The sequence below is a fragment of the Megascapheus bottae genome, chromosome 13 (genome assembly GCF_031878675.1).
Source record: "Megascapheus bottae isolate mThoBot1 chromosome 13, mThoBot2.hap1, whole genome shotgun sequence".
NCBI classification, from domain to species: Eukaryota; Metazoa; Chordata; class Mammalia; order Rodentia; family Geomyidae; genus Megascapheus; species Megascapheus bottae.
The window spans coordinates 47,740,307-47,762,504 of record NC_143521.1 but is presented as its reverse complement, the minus strand read 5'-3'; the positions used below and the strand labels follow the sequence as shown (position 1 = coordinate 47,762,504).

The 22,198-nt window shown below is 41.2% G+C and overlaps 1 protein-coding gene across 2 annotated transcripts in view; it reads right to left on the bottom strand.

The window, feature by feature from the left end:
- The window catches only part of Ppargc1a (PPARG coactivator 1 alpha), a 102,288-nt gene extending 80,297 nt beyond the window's left edge, over positions 1-21,991 (bottom strand). For both annotated transcript variants that reach the window (XM_090343764.1, XM_090343763.1), the window contains exons 1-2: positions 21,866-21,991; positions 16,258-16,437 (exon numbers count right to left, since the gene is read on the bottom strand). In XM_090343764.1, the coding sequence (XP_090199890.1) occupies positions 16,258-16,437; positions 21,866-21,913 (228 nt within the window). In that variant the 5' untranslated portion in view covers positions 21,914-21,991. The remainder of the gene's footprint in view (positions 1-16,257; positions 16,438-21,865) is intronic.
- Positions 21,992-22,198: the final 207 nt, after the last annotated feature.

Here is a 22,198-nt window from a genome sequence, read left to right as displayed (position 1 = left end):
GTTCTTTTCACCTAGGTAGTCAGTAAGAGGCTCTGAAACTCTGAACCTGTCTGGCTGCACTTCACTAAGAGTGTAAAACATCCCCTTTCTTGAGAGAAAAGGACTGAACATTCTGTGTCTTCACCAGTGCCTTTACATGGTGGCCTAACATAGTGAATGACAAGTGTTCTGCCATCAAAACCTCCTCGATGTCTCCATCTGAAGCAAGTCTGTGTGAGAAGGTAAGTTCAGGGCCACCCTGGCAGGCACACAGCATCCTGCTGTCGGGGTTGGCTCTGTTTATAAACCATCTCTTGGAGAACATGTTCTCAGATCTTTGACATGTCTTATTTTTAGCCTGATTGGTCAGAATGGCTGGAAGGTCATTCTATTCACACTAGCTCTTTTTGAAATCAGGAGAACCACTGTAAAGCCATCCATTAATAAGCACTGGAGAGAGTCCAGGCATGTGTGGCCTTGTGCTAGATCCCAAGGAGGAGACGAGGTATGGACTTTCCCTCAAGTAGTTTATAATTTAACTTTAGGGATATAGTTGAAAAGCTATTACCTAAACAGCTGTTCCCCAACTCAAACACTTTAAAGGAAAGATACTCCTTTGCACAGGTGACAACAGCAATTCACTGTGTGCCAAAGAGGGCCACAAATGCCTTCCTAAATTTAGGGACTTAATAGTTTATCCGGTGCCTAGTAAAGACTCCAACTAAACAGAGACCAAAACAACTCGTCTTTAAAATAGCACATTGTTACAATGCCGTTTATGGAAATGGTATTTATGGAAAAATTCTTTTGGATTCCCCCTCCTGAAAGCGTATTCTTCATATCACTTGAATGAGGATTGATTTCTCTCCAGATAGCCTCCCCCAAATTGCACACCCCCTTCTCCTTTTGCCTCCACACTTAATTTGCATTGATGTCGCCCTCCTTGCCACGGGACTTCAATTGACAAGGCAGGCTGCCTTCAACACAATTTGGAATCTGTGTTTATGCCACTGGCTGAAAGGTTAGGTGCAAAGGTCCACTGCTAGCACAATTGATCTGGTCACTCAGGGACCATCTACTGGTTCAAGAAGAGCTTGCAGGTAAGTGATGGACAGGGTCGTGGTTCCTGGACTGCCTTGGGGGTCATTATGGCAGCCATAAAGAGAAAGGGAAAAATCGAACAAGGGACATGAAGACTGACACCAATGCCTCCATGGAAAAGATACCCGTGAGAAAAGGCCAAGGGAGATGGACTGTCCACCAAGGTTGACCAGAACAGCACTCTCTGAAATTGCCAGAGTTTGAATATTAATGAGGGGTCATAGCCTAACCAAGGCTCAGGGTCCATAGGAGAAACTCAAGCTGTCCATTGTTTTAGGTGCAAGTTGCCAGAGCACATTCAAAGAGTTTAGATAAAGAAAACACTGCTAGAAGGCTCCCCGGGTTTCTAAGACAGAAATTTGCTTAGAGAACTCCATCATGTATATTAAGGAAAATCCTTTATGTAAAACCAACTAGCACATTTGAATGATTGTTTTGCCAGCCATAAGGTTAGGTGATTTAATTCTAAGAGTCCCCAAACAAAAATGGGGAAAAGAAGGGGAGGAATTACCCTTGGTACCAGAATTTTAATTTCCAAGGTTCCAGATGGATACAGACAAATAAATTGAGCATTGTTGGGTGGTGGCTTATTTGGGGCTGGGTAGGATAAAGATGGGAACCAATGAAGAAGGGGACAGATAAGCAATTTTATTCTAACATGGGGAATTATGTACTTATAGATAACTTCGCTGAGCTGTCTTTGTCTTTGCCAATGTCCCTGTAGCCAAGAAGCTTTAAGATTGACAACTACAAAAAGAATTAGAAATCCCTTCATTAGAAGAAATTTTAAGATCTGTGTGTTTTACGGGGAGGAAATATTCTAATGTATTTTGAAATGATATTCAATATTTCATAGAATATTCTCACATGTATCACAGATCGCAGCAGGGAGAATAATATCAAGATTCCATGAAAATACTAAGACCTAATGCTGTGTATGTATAGCTGTCCCTAGTTCATTAACCCACAGAGGTCCTTCTGCAGACGAATCCAACAAAATGACTTCCTTACACATTAAAGGTTTTAGGAAGGTATTTTAAGGGTAAGATTTCAAAAATCATTTATATATTTCTTCTATCTTAAAAATTAGGGGAATTGAGTTTTTTAGCTATCGGAAAAATGATCAGTAGCAAGCCATTAAGAAATAGAGGTGATTTTTCCCCTCAGAGTAACTAGGCCCACGTATTGTGAGTTGGCCAAATTCCTATCCTTCTGTCGTCTTGTCACTTTTGGTCATTTATTGCCTCTCTCTGCCATCTTCTTGTCCTCGGCATCTCAAGGACTTTTGGAATCATTTGTTCTCATGTCTTAAGCACTCCAAAATGCAGGTAACTAGGATTCATTTACATTTTAAGTTAAGCAAAAAGAAGTCAATGTTTGGCTTCTCTAAAGGGCTGGAATAAAATTAATGCAACACAACAAAATTTCTCTGAATCAAGTTTAGCCTCTCTGAGACATTTTTACAAAATAGGGCACTTCACACACTTAGTACGGACAGGTTAATAACAGGCAGAGAACTGAAGTCTTCCACGGTGAATTATAAACATCACCACCACTGATTAGCTATAACACACATCCTAGCTAGAAAACATACAGCTTCCCTTCCAGCTATATCAGGGACATAAAAGTGGACTGAAAACTAAAGGCACAAAAGGTGAGATGGATGTTTTGTTTTTTAATACTGTATAGAGGGTATCGCTCCTTTTTCTGATTAGGAGAAGAAGCCCACTTGCCATTCAGAGACAAATTAAACAGAGCAGGGTATGCACTGAATGGCTACACAACCAGGGTTATCTGTCAAGTCCAGACGTCATTTAGTTACCTCCAAACACCTAAACACAGAAGAAAACAAAATTCTTCGGCTCTGTGTAAACAGAATGCCTTTGTCAATGTTTCTAGTCCTCGTAAACACTGCAAAACAGCTCAGGCCACGTTTGTCCCAGGAGAAACTGACACAAATTTCTTCAGGACAGGGGCAACTACCTCAACTACACTGCTAGGATTGCAGGTGATAGGATTAAGGGACGCTAGACAATGCACTGTGACCTAATGTAACTCTCAAATCTGCTTCACACAGGGTCCTGGAATTGGGGACCAGCAGGGAAAAGAAGCCACTTATCTCAAGCAGCACCCTTAGCACCCTTGCATGCCAATACGTACACATTTGCCAGACTCTCGTCCAAGGGGAATAGGAGGGGAGCCTCTCATTGGGCAGTATTGCCTAAAAGAGAAAACTATTTGAGCCATGTAGTGCAAGCGAAGAGCAGGATGTCCCTTCAAAGCATGGGCTGGCAGGACACAAGAGACCCAGACATGAGAATATTTCTGGAGAGAATCTGAGCTAGCTGGAATCTTTGGACACCCAGGAGAACTATGCCTGGCACACAAGGGCTCTAAGTTCATATCTGAGAAGATGAGATGACACCCAGAGAAGCTAATAACCTTAGGCCAAGAGCCCACGGAAAAAGCAAGGGCATTCCTAAAAGAGGCACTACCTCCTCTCGGCAAGAGACATTCAAATGGTGAAACAGATTTCTCAGAAAAGACATGTAAGCTGAGCATTGCTGGAATCTGCAAGTGATCTAATGAAGAAGGCTGCCAGAGATGTGATGTTCGATCCCTCCAGAGAACAGAAGAGAAGAATGCATGGTGTTTCTCCTGCCTTGCTTTTCCTGAAGGGGCAGAACAGGCCAGAGAGCACTGTTCTGGAATCCAAGGAGATGCCACGGAGCTAGGAGACAGCAAAGCCACACATAACAGTCTTTCTCTCACATGCCAAGAGCATGGCATCCCTCCTAGCTGGACTGAATAAAGTTCTCAGAGAGAAAGGTCAACAGACCCAAAATGGTACACATCACAGCAGCCGGGGGCATGCGCATTGGCATTGGTTAAAGAACTTTCTGCAGACAGTCTAGGCTTCCCTCCTTTACGATGACTTTCTCTTGTTATCTCTCAGCCATTCCAATGAGCGCATTCTGGATTTAATCAACAGATTGTATGCTGGATAAATACATTCTAGTGCTCCCAATTGTAAAGGTTCTGTGCCATGGCCTCATACCTACTGGACTCTGTCTGGGCTCTGGGTAGGGAGGGGAAAGTCTCTCTAGCAAGCAGATATGTGCGGTCTGATCCCATTAGTTACTGTAGTATGTGCAAGAAGAGCAAACTCTATCGCTTAGAGATGACCAGGATAACAGGCAGGTGGAGAAAGTTTTTGCTTTGTTCCCTCTATCAAACAGCTTATCTCACTTGATTTTACAGTCCTGTCTTTATCACCAACCAGAAGCTTTGTTGAGATGGGGACTTTGTTTCCACCGGATATCTGGGGATTTTGAGGACACCAGTATATCCTTTGAAATTTTCAAGAACCTAAGCATGCTAATATTGGTGGTTGTCAATAATGTTTTGTTGTCTTTGGAGAATGGGGAAATAAATCAGTAAGAGAATAGAACTTTACAAAACCATAGCATAAGGAAATGTGAAACTGTATGGAAGAAGACCTACCACTCCAGAAAAAAAAATTTCCTATGAGAAAATGTGACTATCCACACCCACAAGTGACACAAGATAAAATGAGTGGAATTACTCATAATTCTTAGTGATATCTGCGTAGTACGTTACAAGAGCCAAACCACTCTCCCAAGGACTTGAAGTTAGCAAGTAACTGAGTAAGTCAAAATGATTGCAGGCACGGGCTATGGTGCCTTCTTGTCTTCAGGCCATTGGAAGAAAGACAAGGAGAGTGAAATACATCTAAGAATTCTTAAAAGCATAAAAAGACGTTTCTCCTTCATGCCTCTGGAACTGAAATAGTGTTCGCTTGGGAAACTGGTCTGAGTTTCTCCCTAGCCATAAGTGAATGCATTTTATTTGTCTTTTGCTCCTTGCAGTAGCTTGCAAACTTGATTCTGTAATTTCTTTTCTGCCTCTCTCAGGAAAGTTTTGAACTGAGTGCCTGACTGTCACCAGTTCCTAATGCTGTGATAATGAATTAAGAGTTAACTGCAGTGCAAAAGCAAGGAGAAAAATCTCATCAGAGTATAGTTACAGAATTTCATGACAATTAGCACTGCTTTACACAACAAGAATAGAAAGTTAAAAATAAGAAAGAAAAAGGAAAAAGAAAGGGAAAAAAGCCAAAAACGTATTTGAGTGGAGAACTAAAAGAAGAAGACAAAAAAGGCATTCACACATGCATATCCCGGGCAAAAATTTCCAAGCACTGGCTGCAAATGACACCATTGGCTGACAGAAAAATAAATAATAAATAAGTAAATAAACAAACCATATCAAATTAGCCAATCAGCATTCACCTCACAAAAGCTAGGTGTTTGAGAGGGAGGGAAGAAAATTAACTTTACAATCGACCTCTCTATTTCTCTACTTTCAAAGGGACAGACTAGCTTCCCTTGATCCTATGACCTTCTGGACCATTCCGGGGGGAAAAATATTTTTTTTAAAGTTAGTTCAACATGATCACAAGCTAGAATATGACTATTTATGTGACAAGTTGACAACATACAATTTCATGCTTGTTGAACTTAACGGTGTTATATGTTCTCTGTGAATATGGTTTAGCTTCCCCATTATAAATATGAAACAGTATACACTTATTCAAAATAACTCTAGTGGTGGCAATTTATAGCTGGGCTGTTTGTGCTCTTAGGAAGTCCAAATGCCACCTTAAGAAGCTGCAGCTCGCAGAAACAGATGTGCAGTGCGACTGTGACCAAAACGGGCTGATGATGACCTATGTGAAAGCAGCCTATTACGTTTTGGTCTGTGTGGCAGCTGACACTGGTTTGTATTTAGATATGTGAGTGTCAGGAACAGTGTGTCCTTAAAGCTCTGTTTAAACATGGGCCAAGACATTTGTCTACTGGACTAATTATTTTACTACCCTTCTACGGCAATGATCTTTTTTTTTTTCTTTCATTAAAAAGAAAAAAAGAATACACACACACACACGCACGCACACACACACACACACACACACACACACACAGAGGCACATGTTTTTCATGTGACTTCATAAAGTTACAACAAGGACTTTAAACCTTGCTTGTGTCAGGTGAATGCTGGCCAGATTTCCAGATCGCCTGCATCACAGGACTGTACTATTTTCTACATGAACTACCTAGAAACAAGGCAAGGCCAAAAAAAAAAAAACCTACGAAATCATAGGTTGTCACAGCAACTAGTTTGGGTCAGTTTGGTGGGGTTTTGTCTTCTTCTTTCTCTGCCCTGCACTCTTCCCTTCCTTTTCTCTTAGCAAAGTTCAACCAATTTGCAAGTGTTTGCTCCCACAAGGACAAATTTGGAATAGTGGGGAAAAAAACCCCACAATTTATCCAAATGTGGAAGGAAATGAAGAAACTGGACACCTTGCTAAAGCTAGATATCAGAAATTTGCATAAGTAGTTTCCCAACAACAGAGGTGCTATTTGGAACAAAATAAATTACCTGTATTGTTGGCAAGGGTGCTAAACCTTGACTAACTTTGGAATGGCTTTGCTGTCTGAACATCCCCTAAGTCCACTTTGATCTTGCTGCTCAGGAACGCTAGGCAGGAACCCTCTATAGCTACATCTAACCAGTTAATAGTTCACAGGCTTAGAAGCCTCCTCCACATCCCTGTCTGAGGAGTCAGAAAAACAAATTCCAGCTATTTAGAATATGAAGTAAGCTTTCTCTTGGTTTCCCTATTCATTTTGTGTTTATTCATCTGTTTGCCTTATTTGAGTTAATAACACTCATTCTGATATTGAGAACTGGCCAAGGATCCAGAGACTGGGATGCTAGATCTCCTTGGAACTGTTTACATTCTACTGTTTAGAAAATTCACCCTACCCCTACTTGTCCTGTATCTCTTCCTACTTTTCCTGTGTGGCTGGAGAAGGTGTTGTTGGTCTGTCTAGAAAATCCCAGGCAATCAGGTGCACGAGATAACGGAATCACACACATTCATTTCTCAGGGACCTCAGTGGTGCTTATCTCCTTGCTTTTATGACCTCTTAAGAACAGCCAGGAATAACAATTTGCAGCCTGTTTGTAAAGTTATCTGAGTCTGAAGTTAGCCTCTGTTCATTTCGTCTCACAGTGATTCTTTACAGCTAACTTGTAGGAGCTACAGCAAAATTTGCTGCGAGAGCCATTTCAGATTCATGTGAATATTCTAAATGTATAAAAGACACATGTCACATGTGGAATGAGCACAATTAACATTTCAGTGAACTGCTTTTTAGTAGAAGATATTTTGTGCACCTAGCTTACTTAGATTTATTGATATGCTACCTACTGTACATTTTTGTCCTGAAGTTGCTGAGTTTATGCTCGTCTCTTTCTCAGGCAAGCCTGTCCTGTGATTCACAGAGTTCTGCTTCTTCTAGGGGCTTTACTCAACTTTATTTTACTATTATATCACCTAGAACATTAAACACAATGCTCAGGTCCTGTGTGTTAAATCATAATAGTTTCCTATTAAGTGTTGCCAGCTACCCATTTTTATGAACAGTTACTTTATTAAATCCTTAATAACACAGATAGAATAGTTAGTTAATTTGTGTGTTGAGCCATGGATGTTAATTTGTAAACATAATAACATACTGCAATCATTTGCATAATAGCGTTTTAATCTTTTTAGTAAAAGCTGTAATTCCCTACAAAGTACACTGCAGTAGAAACTAAGTGACTATTGGTAATAACACAAAAGGCCTTAAAATTCTGATCCTATTATGGTGTTGGAACATACCCAAACTGTTCCCATAATCTCTGAAATGTTACTGTTTTCTGATTTAGGTGTCTGTGTCAAGAATAAAAATGAAGTGTAACTGGCCATCCTAGTGTCTTTTTCTGAGTGTAATTGAGTATTCACTCAGCAACAGCACTTTGCAAATAGCTCTGAGGTTTTCCTTCAGAGCTCGGAGCTCCCGCAGCGCAGACTGAGCGAGGGAGTCCAGGGCATTGCTCTGCACTGCACGCTCCAGACTCAGCTGAGCTATACAGGGGCGCAGGAACTCTGTGCTGATTCAACCCAGAGAAGGGTATCAGCCACCAAGGAGGGCGGTGCCCCAGGACTCTCCTCCCTCCTCCTTGCCCAATCAGTGTGCTTGTACTTCTTCAAAACTACTGGCTCTAAGAAGAAGTGGCAGAGAGCTGCAGAGGGAATGGACAAATCAATATTCAACACCACTTCTGGGGAAAGACCATCGAGGGGGCTCCGTTCTTAGAACCTATTAACACCAATCTTAAGACGGAGAGAGAAAAGCAGAGAGAGAGAAAGAGAGGGAGAACAGAGCAAGGGAGGGAGGGAAGGAGGAAGGGAGGAAGAGAAAGAGAGAGGGGCAGAGAGAGAAAAAGCAAAGAAAAAGCTGAGAAAAGCAGAAGCAAACCCAGACAGAGAGAGGTTACGCATAAAATTGAGGGCCAGATCTGACCATTCATTAATCTATCTAGATGAAAACTTCTGATGACTAACTTGAAGTAGTAATGGAATGGAGTTGGGTGGGCCTATAAAATATTCCTGTTAAGATATAAAATGGCAAAGTCCTCTACGATTCTGGAAAAGAAAAGGCATAGCACTACCTCCTATCATGATTTTGCAATAAATATCTCCATGGATAAGAATTGAGCTCACACACACACACACACACACACACACACACACACACACACACATGAATGTTTCCCTTGCCATGAGTAAGCAGTGCATTAAATAAATCACGGTGGAGCTCTCAGTGCTTGTCCTGCATCTGTAGCAGCGCACAAGATAATGTCATGCCCTGCTCTGCTCTCACATTGTACCTTAGAGTACACAACCTCAAAAGTAACCTGAGAGCTGACAAAAGAAGATAAAAATGGCACTTCCAAAACGGTTTCACATCACGGGCAATTCATTTTATAAAGCCCACAATGAAAGTTTTCGTGGCTTTTAAAAGAATAGGCATGCAATGATAGGGACAAATTAACCTTGTTAAAAATGTGAAGCCTGGGATAGCGATGGTGGGGAAACAATTTGGCTCTCGTTTTAACAAGGTGATCTTTAGTGTTCATCTTTTTATCTGCTCTGTGTATTCATCTTATTCAGAGGTGAGCCATCTGCTGGGCTGTGCTTCCAAGACAGTGCATAGAGATAGACAGAGGTACTGACAAACAAACCCCGCATAAGCATAAGGCTACTGCATGGCACATACTGGCGCTGTACAAATAGGCAGGCCCTGTGCACCACCAACACAGAATCCTGAATCATGATTATTTAACCTGCACTAATATCCAGGAAAGGCAAGGCAAGGCACCTTTTGTTTCCTTTTCTTTTTTCCTGACTCCACTTTACAATTTTCTGCTATGAGTTTTAGTTTTCCCTTTTCTGAGCTTCTAATATATCCAGGCTCAGGAATTTTTATGTAAATGTATGTAAATGACATACTTAAGATTCTGGGAGATGGGAAAGGGGACTAAGACAAGTCCATAAAAATGGCTCACCTACTTCTTTGAGTGCTCAAAATATCAGACCTGAAATCATTTGTCTCTCACTCAAACCACAAAATAAAATACTACTTTTTTAAAAATCAATGTGCCAGTGGGCATGGTGGCTCACCCCTATAATCCTAGCTACTCAGGAGTCTGAGATCTGAGGATTATTGCTCTAAGACCAGAAAGGACAGTCTCTGAGACTCTTATCTCCAATAAAACTACCAGTTTTTCTTTTTAAAAAAAAAAAGCCAAAAGCGGAATTGTAGCTCAAGTGGTCAAGTGGTAAAGTGCTACCCTAGACCACAAGAAGTTCAAGAATAGCATCCAGGCCCTGAATTCAAGTCCCAAGACCAGCAAATGAATAATAAGTAAGTAAATCATGGTGCCTAACTAAACATACAGATTCTCACTTTGCAGACTTTGTGAAAGCTAAAAACTGGATCACCTCCCTCGACCAGGAGCAGCCAGCCTTGTCTCTTGGAGCCACCACATTCACTAATGAGTCACCCCAGGGAGGTGTGTGCCAGTGATCCATGGTCATGCAAACTGCATCCTGTGACTGGCTATTTATTAGCAGGGTAGATGCCAAGAGACACAGCCCTGTGGGTCAGAACTCCTGAGCCATAATTTTCCAGTGGTCAGCATAATGGCCAGGAGGAAAGAGGGTGATAAACCAGATGTTCCCAAGATAAGCCAGATGTTATCAAGAAATCTGAAATGGTGTTTAAGGAGGTGAACAGATTAACACACACATGTATGCATACACACACACACACACACACACACACACACACACACACACACACACACAGAGTCTCCTGCAAGGGAGGCTGATTGGAAATAACCGCAGACAGAGTAACACTGTTGTCTCCTGATTTGTTAGGCTCCAACATGAACATTGAACTGATTTATACCCAGAATTTGGAATTTTGTGGTAGACTACAAATGCAAAGATAAGTACAACATAAATTTTTAAAATACTCCATAAGTCTCCATGAGTTTCAACATTCTTCACTGTTCGTATGTTCCATCCAATTATCTCCCCACTTAAATGGCTATTATTTTCTTACTTGAAGTCTATGTTCTCCATAAGTGTCATTACCAAGGGTGACAAAATCTGGCGGCGGGCTGTAAATTTAATTTAAATGACAAACATTTATTGATTGCAAATTAGAAATTCTAGAAATCTTGAGAAAGTGATTGTGATCAATTTAGTCTCTCCACATACTAAATGAGAAGTTATTCTCCTAAAGATTAAATTAAGGTGAGGTTGTGTGTACTCACCTTTTTTTTGGGGGGGGGGGGGGGAGTCGGCCTGTTTTGTTGCCATTCATGGAAAAGTCTACCTGACCACAAGCAGTCAGAAGCAAGAATTTTGTTAGAAGGAATGCTGCAGAATCCCTCTAAGGAGACAAGTGAGAAAAAGTAGACTCTAGGTAGATGTGTGGATTGGGAGAAATACACTCTATGCCTGAGGCTGCAGGGAGATGGAGAGGCCCTTTATAAAAAATCTCACGATTCTGAAGAAGTGCTCGGCTCTTGAAGGTGAGCAGGCACCCAGCTGGAAAGATGTCCCTGAAGTCTAGATTCTCTTTGGACTGAGTATGAGTTAGCATTCCTTGCCACCTCCTTCAATACACAAGACCTATTTATCTGGGCTGGTGGAATTTTCCTTCTAGGAGCTTCAGATCTTCTCCCTGAACACCACACCCTCTTTTCTCACCTAAGCCCTTCCCTTGCCCTAGCATCCCAAGTTGGTTGGGAATATAATAGGGCCTGCTGTCTGAGTTTCCCTGCTTCCTATGTGCCTCTACCTCTGGAAACCGTCAACAGAGTTTGCTTAGCATACTATCTCCATTGCTGTGCTCTGGTTCTAAAGTTTTCAGTGATTTATAACCTCCACCTGATAAACCGTCTCCAATGAGTTCTCCACCATGTTACATCTAAACTATCTTGCTGTGTTGTCATGAATACATACACAAATTTGAGTAACAAGCTCCTCATCTTTCTCTACATCCTATGAAAGCAGTTCTTATTGTTGTTTATTGTTGTTTCCCTCCTTAGATATACGCACATAAACACATTCAGTCTTGCTTGCCTGCGTATTGGCTATGTCCTCTTAATGTACATAATCCAATGTGCATGAACTTGTGTATTCAATCTTGTATTGTTTGCTAATTACTTTATATGTCTTCATATTTTTGCTTCCCAAACTAGGTTCCAATTTCTTTACAGGTGGACTCTCTTTAGGTATGCACCTTCTGTTCCTTTCTTCTTTATTATCCTTAGTCATGCAAAGGTGTTTCAATTCAGCAAGTTGATTTATGCATTACATGCATCTTAATCAGTTACCCCTTCCATATTCTATAGCCATCTCCAGGAAACACTTCCATGAACATCCAGATTCCCAGCAATCAAACTGTTCTTGGTCTCACTTACTGGACAGGCATATACTATATAATAAGCCTTAAAGTTCTTGGAATATGACCAAAATCCAAAAGAAAAGCAAGTATGTATATAATTGTCCATATTCTCATCTGGGTAATCAAACAATCTGAAGCACTGCTACCATTTCCTTCCTGTGGCACATAACAGCACACCTTGCATAGCCACATCCCTCCATTCCCACTCGAGATCAGAGACTCAGACCTTGCCTCTGGTTCCAGCCATTAATTAACCAACAAGAACACCACTGATAGCAGAAGGTCTTCTCCCATGAGCACATGAATTCTTTGCACTCACTATAAACAATGACATCAAGACAAACACTTGCCAGTCTCACTGCGAGTCTTCTAAGGAACCTCATGTAGCTACACACAGAAGTCCCAAGCAAATGAAACCTGCCCACTCACTTACATCACAGGAACATTAAAGAAACTGTTAAAGATAAAGCAGGAACAAAGTCACCCACAGTGACCCAGAAAGGCCCAGGTGCTCTTTCAAAGAACCCCATGGCACCCATCTTTACACACTGCTGACCTGTAAAAGCAGTCCTTTATTCTCCTCCCTTAAACAATGCACAAAGGCAGCAGGGGAAGGAAGTTATGTCGCAATATTCTGGAACATAAATCTTGCCAGTCGTCCATCCAGGGACAGCATCCTGTTTTCCTTCCACATGGAGCAGTCCCTGGAGGCTACACCTATAGACCTCATGTTCCTTTTTGCAAAGCGGCTTCTAAATTATACCCGATCACCTGCGTTTATACACCCAAACACAGGTTGTGCAAGCAGAGATTGCTTCTTAAACTATCTATACAATTGCACTGTGACACACAGCTTGGCTCCTATTTTGAGTTTACTCTTTCCTAAACTTCATGTTTGAATTATTCGTATTAGTATTTTTTTAGGTTAGGCTAGAGAAGTCAACCTAAAACTGAAATGGATTCATGGGAGGAGCAGAAGGAAGAGATTTCTATGTTCCGCCTCTTTTTCTGCTATACCATTACGTGGCCCTAAAATTCACTTTCTGCTGTGGTGATGATGATTCAGAAATTCCATGGCCAGCTTCCAGCACTATCATCAATATGGTACTTGAGTCAGGGAAAAGCATGTTACTCCTCCATACCTTATTTTATTCTTGAAGTCAAAGGGAGATAATGCTCGTTATGGGCAGATCCATTCAGGCAGAGCTGGGACTGCTTTGCTCAAGACCAAAGTGTTCGCAAATGTGAAGAGGCACAGTTTTAAGAATCAGGAACTGAACACACATGGAAAGCCCTGACCAGGCTCTACTGTAAAATACTGCTAGGTGAGAGGCCACGTAAAGCAGTGGCATTCAAAGCCTATGTTACATATGGACCTTGCTGTCCCGTGAAGGTTTTATTCTGGAACTGCACTTATGCTTGAATCTTCCTTTCAGACCATAAAGGAGACCGCTCTGAGTTTAACACAAGAGGGCAAGGAGTGGAAAAGTCAGTTCATTAATGCAAATCTCCGAACCATTTCTGTGTGACCACACAGGACCTTATCCTTGACCTAGACAAGGAAGAATAGGCCCGTGACATCATATAAAACTGTCTTGGGGACTTATCTAAACAGTCATGCATGCTCTTACACATCAGTCCTGAGTCCTGAAGCAGCTCCATAATTTGATAGGGCTTCTCATTGTCTTTCTTTATCAGTAATGTATAATCATTGTATAAAAAATGGATTTCATCCTTTACATCCACTAGGTTTCATCCCAGCAATTTACCTTTTGAACTTTGTAAGGTGGCAGTTTTAGGGACGTAAACAAACACAAGATTCTCAATTTTGCCACTATTGTCATTAGAGATCAGGTGATTTTTTTGTGGTGAGGCACACTCCTTGTGCACTGGAAAACGTTTTCTTCATCCCTTCTCTCCTCACTCAAAGCCAGTCACTTCATCTTATTCCCAGTTGGAACAATCACACATACCTTCAGACACTGTCAAATGTCCCCAAGGGAGAGGACAAGCGTAAAATTGCCTTTGGTTGAAAATCATTGGTTTAAAATGACCTAATGAGAGATTAAATTAAATGAACCTGGTGGTTGAGAGCTTTGAAAACACTCTATCAGTGGTATAAGAAGTTATATTGGGAAACAGGCAGAGCGTCATTACATAGATTGAGCTCTATATATAGATCACTGACTAGACCCTGAGAAAGCTCTCAGAGTACAAACGGGAAGGACCCCAGGCAAGCACTGCCATGCCGCATACAGGCCCAAGTGGTCACGGAGGAAGTAGCCTTTTCTGAAACTGGCCCACCTGGAAAGTACAGATTGCTGCACGGCCTACCCCCACCTTTCAGTCTTCCCCATCTGCCTTCTACAAAAATGCACATCAGTGAGACTCTTATCTCCAGTTCACCACGAGAAAACACAAAGTGTCCCTGTGGCTCAAAGGGGGAGAGCACTAGCCTGGAGCTGCAGAGCTCAGGGGCGGCGCCCAGGCCCCAAGATCCCACATCTGAGCTGAGCTGATCACTAGGTAAGAGGCCTATAAAGATGGACATTTTTTAAATTGCTGTTTATTTAATTCTACCTGACTTAGAATAGGCCTGTAACCTGACAAGTGTACTGAATGAGGAATGTTCAATTTACCAGTTCTAACCAGCCAAGTCCTCACATGAACTTTCTAAGACCCGGCTGAGATGCCTGGGAAAGTATAACTAACCACAAACCTAACACAAATGTGTTTCCTGCACCTTACGTCACTCCCCAGGCTCCCCTCCCCTCACTGCAGCATTCTTTTAAGACCCTCTGCGTGCTCTAGACAAATGATAAATTCTTAACAATATCAGCAGTACTGACAGTCTCTGTGGCTCGATACCCATCCAGCCTCCATGTCACCAGCACAGAGAGGAAACATTGTGTACTATTTTTAAATACATCAAGCAAAGGAGCAGCTTGATACTTCTTTGTAAAGGATGGCTGTCACCCAAATTTGCATTCTCTCTATATTTATCAATGATATTAGACTTTGAAGCCAGATAAATTTAGAAGTTCAATGCCAGGGCTTTTATTTGTCAGCGGTATAATACGAGGGAACTTGTAATTACGAGCCTATGGGAGACTCAGTGTCTTCATATGTCAAATGGAAATAAGAATAACCAAATACTAGGTTGTTCTGAGTGCTAAGTGACCTGACATACAGAAAGCAGGAGTGTCCCTTGTAGTTTTTATTATTGTCATAGTAATCAATAAGAATGTAGTCCTCATTCACTCCTTCAACGATCAGCATCTTTTATGTGCTGGAAAGTGGAAAAATTCAACTAATATTGTAAGATTGGCTCCCTGAAAGCCTGAAGGTTTCTATCAAACTACAGTAAGACAACCACTCAGTCTTTCCTTAGAGGATCTCAGAATTATGTGTGCATGCCTGGTATTACAGCTGAGAAAACAACAGGTGATGTTGGTTGTGGTACTGAAGGTTTTCATGTTGAAATCTGGATGATTTGGCAATTTTAATTCAATTCACTTGCACTAAATGTTTGTCTCTATAAGAAATGAAAATGAGTAATTTTTAGGTAAATGAGTGCTGGTCTTGTGAGAGAGGAAAAGAAAGCCACCCTTCTTTTCTCTAAGTAACACTTTAATAGGAGTAGATTAACATTCTTTATTATAGGGTAGGTTCATAATGAGAGACTAGAGTCTGGGAAGTAATTCTCTCTACTGAAAGGTAAATGAATTTGGACTAATTTATAAGCATATGAGAAATTTGTTGAGTTCAGAAGTTTCCATCATATGAAGAAATCAGAGGAATGAAGCGAAAATGTAAGAATAATACTAAAAAGTATTTACCTACTTTGTAAAATAAGTAAAAATAAACAAATAACCCTTTAGCTCCACAGAAATGATTTCTTATCTATAGTCACTTATAGTGGATACCGTTTATTGCCAAGTCACTTTCTGTGGGAAATAGGGATAAACAGGTTTAGACTTTTGGTCTTTTTTTGTTAGTTTCTTTCACAACCCCCTGTATTACAACACAGTTTAATGTACTTTGTAGTCAGTCTTTCACGCCTTAATTCTCAAAAACAATAACAACAACAACAACAAAAGATCCATTTTTTTCCAAGTTTTACTTTCCCATGAAATAGAAAGTTGCTGAATATGATTTAAAAAAAGAAAATCTCAGCAACAGCAAAGGAAGAACTCATGATACGCTCAAGCTTATGACCCTGTTTAGCCCAAGCCAAAGTCAAGGAGAAATTAGTAATTTTTTTTTTCAAGAAGGTCCTTACCTCAAATATGTTTGAAGGCTCATTGTTGTACTGGTTCGATATGATTTCTGATTGGTCACTGCACCACTTGAGTCCCCCCAGGAAGCTGTCTGTATCCAAGTCATTCACGTCTAGTTCAGAAAGATCAAGTTCAGGAAGATCTGGGCAAAGAGGCTGGTCTTCACCCACCAGAGCAGCACACTGCAGGAGGCAGAGAAGGAAAAAATGCCTTCATTAACTGTAGGAATTTATCAAACAGCAAAAGCATGTGATAGGAATTAAATCTGGTTAAGTCAAAGACACCACTTACGCTGGACTCTGGGGCTTTAATCACCAGGGAAAACACCCTAAATTCTTTCCTCACTTATATCCCAAAGGATAACATTGCTTGGATATATTCCATTCAAAATCTCTACCTCCAAATCCATGGTGAATGCCAGATTTCCATGAAATTGATTTTTCCCAGTTAGAAACCAGCAGGATTTGTGTAGCATTTACCAAGCTCCCATTTCATGATTAAACATATATACAACTTTACTCCACCCTTAGAGGATATATGCTTTCAGAGAAAGATGCAAGCTGAGTGTGCCTTAGAATGGCCATCACACATCCTGGACACTCAATAACAAATGGCTAAATGAAAAAGAAAACATAGAATTATACTCTAAAAACTCTCCCTTTAAGCATTATAATCTATCTAGTTCATTTAACAACTAATGATGCAAAAAAGAAATGTGAATTTTCTGTTCTTCCTCTCAAGGCGCTTGCCTTTGACTCATCTATGGTTCTCTTGAATTGTTACTTAAATTATTCACTCCCACTTGACTCTTGGTGAATTTCTGGACATCATCATTAACAAGTCACAACAAGTTCCTTAAGAGAATAAAAACAATTCATATTGTTCTGTGTGGCTGTTAGATCTTTCACCTTGAGTAACTTGCAAGATGTGTGTATGTGTGTGTGTATTACCTAGCCCTTAGAAAAGAAAATCATAACTGTGCATCATAATTATATTTTAATCATAATGTAGGTTTATGTAAGCCGTGGATCAATTGAGTTCCCATGGCATAAGTCCTTTGAACAATTAACAGAGAATTTAACAAAAATGAATGTTAGGTAGCTGAAACATGCCTTGTGTGAGATGGGCTGAAGCTAAGGGGCAGATTGAGAGAAGAACCTAGGGGAACACAGTCACAAGACTCAATGTATGGAACTGAAAATAGACCTAGGAAACTTTAAAAGACCGGACGGGAGGCAGGGAGAACGATGGATGGGGTGACACTAGTCAAGATGCATTGGTTGGAAATGGACATATTAGGGGCCGGGAGTTTGGCCTAGTGGTAGAATGCTTGCCTAGCATGCACAAAGACCCAGGTTTGATTCTTCAGTACCCCATACATAGAAAAAAATCCAAAAGGGGTGCTATGGCTCAAGTGGTAGAGCATTAGCTTTGAGAAAACCCAAGAACAGTGTTCAGGCCCTGAGCCCAAGCCCAGGACTGGCAAAAAAAAAAAAAAAAAAAAGAAAAAAAGAAATGGACATATTAAACTGAAATCGCTTCACACAATAGATATAGTGAAAAACATATTTTTTTAAAAAAAACAACCTTTTTAAATTTTTTGGCAGTACTGCTGTTTGAAAATAAATCCATATACTTGCTAAGCTTAGAGTTCTGCACTGAAACATGCCTCCATGCCTTTTTGCTCTAGTTTATATTTTAAATAAGATCTTAATTATTTTTTTTTGCTAGAGAGGCCTAACTCATGTCCTTCCCACCTATAGCCTCTTAAATAGCTGGGACACAAAGAAGTCATATTCTTGGCTTATTTGTTGAGATGAGGTCTCACTAACTTTTTTGCCTAGACTGGCCTCAAACCATGAGCCTGTGAATTTCCACCTCCTAGGTCGCTGGAATTACTAGCCTGAGCCACCATTCCAGTACTTCTGTTTAGAGTTCTAAAATAAGTTCAATATATTGAAAGGTTGAAAATATTCTCTGTGGTGGCTGGGCATCCTATCTTTGAGGAAGACCACTGAGGCTCAGAGAGATGGGAAGCAGTAGCTTCAAGGCAACAGAAAGAGGAAGGGCTCTCCTCTCTATCAAAATACCTTCCTTATCATTTTATGGAGCTTTCTTTTTTACTGTCTGAGTTAGCAGAAAGCTACAGATTGGTATACTCCACTGGATTTATGAGTAAATGGAGACAGGGCTGAAAGTAGATCTTGTCCCAGTGCAAGGTTCTTGTTTTGTTATGGGTGTAACACTTCCCCTAACCATTCTTACCTGTAAGCACTTACTTATTCTCCAGGCACAAACTCTATTATATAACTATTCCTCAACACCTTCAGTGCAGAGACTAAAGGAACACTAGGTTAACTGTGCAAGAATTAAGAAACTACTTAGGATTTCATTGGTGGTGGTGATGGAACAGTTAGTCCTTAAGAAAAGAAATCACAAACAGCTTAAAAAAAGAAAAAGAAAAAAGTAAAGCTAAGTTAGCTAATGTAGCTGTCTATATCTGGTGTAAATGTCTGTCATGGAACTGTGTTGGAAGGCTGATATGTCAACTGACTAACTTGTGGACAGTTCCTCTCCCCCCCCCCCCCCTCTCTCTCTCTCTCTCTCTCTCTCTCTCTCTCTCTCTCTCTCTCTCTCTCTTTCTCTTCTCCCCCCTTTCCTTGCATAACTTGTATAAAATGTTTTAATCCTCTAAAAAGTTGTATTTGTAAATAACTTGGACAAGCTTTGAGTAGACTTCTCAATCTGTTCTTTTATTTTATCTAATTTTCTGTCTCGCTGTCTCTCTGTGTCCCTCTGTCTCTCTCTTTCTCTCTCTAATTGCAAAAAAAAAAGGCCTGTGCATTTGCCAATGTTGACATGCGAATGAAAGCAGCGTGCTTCTGAATGTGACATTATACTGCTAATCTAAAACACATTAGTAGTAGCAAGTGTTCGTGTTATTAATTTATATTTGGCCTTTGGATGATGCCAGGCTTAACTGTGTGAACACTGTAACTGTCCTCATCTGACATGCTGATATTTACAGCTTCCCTACACATCTGTAACAGGTGTGCTTTATGGCAATTACACAGGCACATTCTACTGCCTCTGTGTGACACTGACAGCTATTCACCACTGTAGCCTTCGTTTTATAATACGATTTAAGAGGATAAAGCAGTCACTAAACACAAAAGGCTAATTATTGTATGTTATTTCACCCCAACAGACTTTTCTCTTAGTTAAGGAGCTGACAATAAATTAACTTAACTGCAATGATGATAATGAATCATTATAATTAAGTATAATTCTCCATTAACCTTTTGGAAGTTTTGGTGCCATTGATGGTAAATTTGAGAAGGGGGGGAAATAGACTCAACCACATTAATTATATTAATGAAAGGAAAAAGAATCTTAACTTCTTAGAAAGAATTAGTGAAGACAGGGGAAGGAGCGTGGAGGGGACAGTTAGAAAGAGCAGTCTTGGTGGGTGTACATCATGTGAATGAACTGTCTCTATCAATCTTACTAACCATACTGTATATCACTTTCATTAAACTGCAAAACACCAGGAACTCTGAGTAGCTCTAGTGATCGTTGCTTTTATTAACCAATGTGCTGTCCTGTCATTATGTGCAAAAGGGCATAATGGTTTTAGGAGGACAGCAAACATTAATGATTCAAAAAATGAAAGCGGCCTCAGATTCCCCACTGCTTGTAATATTTCAGCCCAGTGAGGTGATTCCCAGAGCTGTTGCCATGAAAGCAGGAGTTTCTCACAGCTGGCCGCTTACAGTGTTAACACTGACTGGCCAGTCACAGCTGACCCAACACTCGATCCAAGGCTGGACAATGAGCCCGAGACCCCTCCTCCTTAAGAAAATCATTTCAAAGGCCACTGCTCTAAATAGCTCCCCATGCTTATTCGCAAATAATGTCTGCAGGAATGCCAGTGATTCGAGTAGGGCTTTCTGATTTCCATACCATCTAGTTCCCCAATCAACCAGCAACATCAGAAATAATACATGATGGGGGGGGATGGAAATAACAGCAGCTGAGACCCACAGTGCCAGCCAGACTACTGCCCGCCCGCAACAGGACATGAAGGCTACTCAAACAATTAGGACTTTGAAGCCACTTAGAACTCTGACTCTTAATAGCTACAGGACCTATAAATTATCCATATCTATTCTTGCCTTAGCAAGAAATCACAACAAGATAAGAACAATTACAACCCACAAATAAGATCGGCTGAGGCAAAAGGGAGAGAGTCAACGGAAGCCAACATCTGCAAAACCCAATGAAGAGTTAAAGAATCCGGGGCACGCCTGGCTAGATAGGAAAAATGCATTCACAGACCAGCCCGGGCCAAATTATTTTCATTTTAGATGTGTATCAGTGTAGCACATGAACATCTTAGTTAATCAAATCACGTGCAGTGCCTGACCCTCCCCTTACCCTACATGCCCCCAGCTACCCACAGGAAGCCCGGCACGCCTTTGCCAGGATTCATTGTTAGAAGCTCAGGATCCTCTGTGCAATTCAATTCGGGTCCATCTCACCAAGAGTCCACAGGGCAGGGGAGGTGGCGTTGGGGGTGGGGGGGGGGAGAGAAAGTTTCTCTTGTTTCTCAACTTGCCCAAACTTTCTTTCCATTGTGCTGAAAGCACTCAGAGATCTTAGTCCCTTTGCTAGATTCCAGAGGTTAGGAAGAAACAGCTTGCGTCTTTTTTTTTTTTTATTTTCCCTTTCCCTTCAACCCTGGTATGAATTGTAGCCAGCAGAAACTGTGGAATTGATGTATTGCCATCTATTTTTACACAAGCAGCGAGCAGCTCCACACACGGTCTTGCATAAACTCTATTCTCTCTCTCCGGCTTCAGGCAGCTCTCCGAGGTACATACAGGGAAATTTTTAACCATTGACTTTCCTGACACAGGGCACAGACACAAAACCTTGCACTGGTTGTTTTTTTTTTTTTTTTTTTAAGCCTTAAAAAAAAATCAGCTGGCTAAATCTTTCAACCACATTCAAGAGTTTTGGAGAAAGCTGTATGGTTGATTTGTGTTCCATGGGAAAAGCTATCTAAAATAGCGTGGCCAGATTATTTTGTATTTTTTTTTTTTTGCAAGTTCTCTGTCTCTGATGTACGGAGGTTGAGAAGCTCAGGACTACAGTCAAAAAAAAATTTTTTTAAGGAGTATATTTGAACACATCCATTTTAATATTTATTTTCACTTCCTTATAAATAGAAATGGCTCTTCTCCAAGCAGGCCACTAAACACCATTGGAAAGATTTCTGCTTTTGATTCATATCAATATCTTAGAGCATAAATATTGCATATGAGTAGAAACAGAGCCAAAGGCACCCGGGGAAAGAGTTTCTAACTGCTACAGATACTGTTGACAGCAGCTAAGCTTTGATTTGCTCAAGGCATCTCGGAGCCACCTTAAAATAGCAAACTTACAGGAGTTAAGATAAGATTGAGACTCCTTTTCCAAAAGCTCCTGCTGGCTACTTTTTTACCTCCGGTCCCCCTTCCCAGCCCCTCCCCCGCCTCCTCCTCCCCAGGAAGGAGGAAAGTCTCTCTCTCTCTCCTGCATTGCCGAGCCCGGCCCAGGTCTTCTCACCTCGATATCACTCCATACACAGTCCTGGCTACACATGTCCCACGCCATCCAGCTCCCAGCTCCTGAATGACGCCAGGCAAGCTCGTTTCAGCTCCAATCCACAGAGCACACACGCATGCAGGCGACCAGCCCTCACTGAGAGTGAACTGAAGGTACCTGTCTTACTACAGTCCCAGTCACATGACAAAGCCATTAAAAAGTAGGCTGGGCTGTCACTCACCCAACCTCCCTTCTCCCTGGGCAGCCTGCTGCTCAAACTCCTGACGTCACTCAAAGGCAGCCTTCTGCCTTAGTGAAGTAATGGGGGGGGGGGGGGGGAGAGGGAGAGGGAAA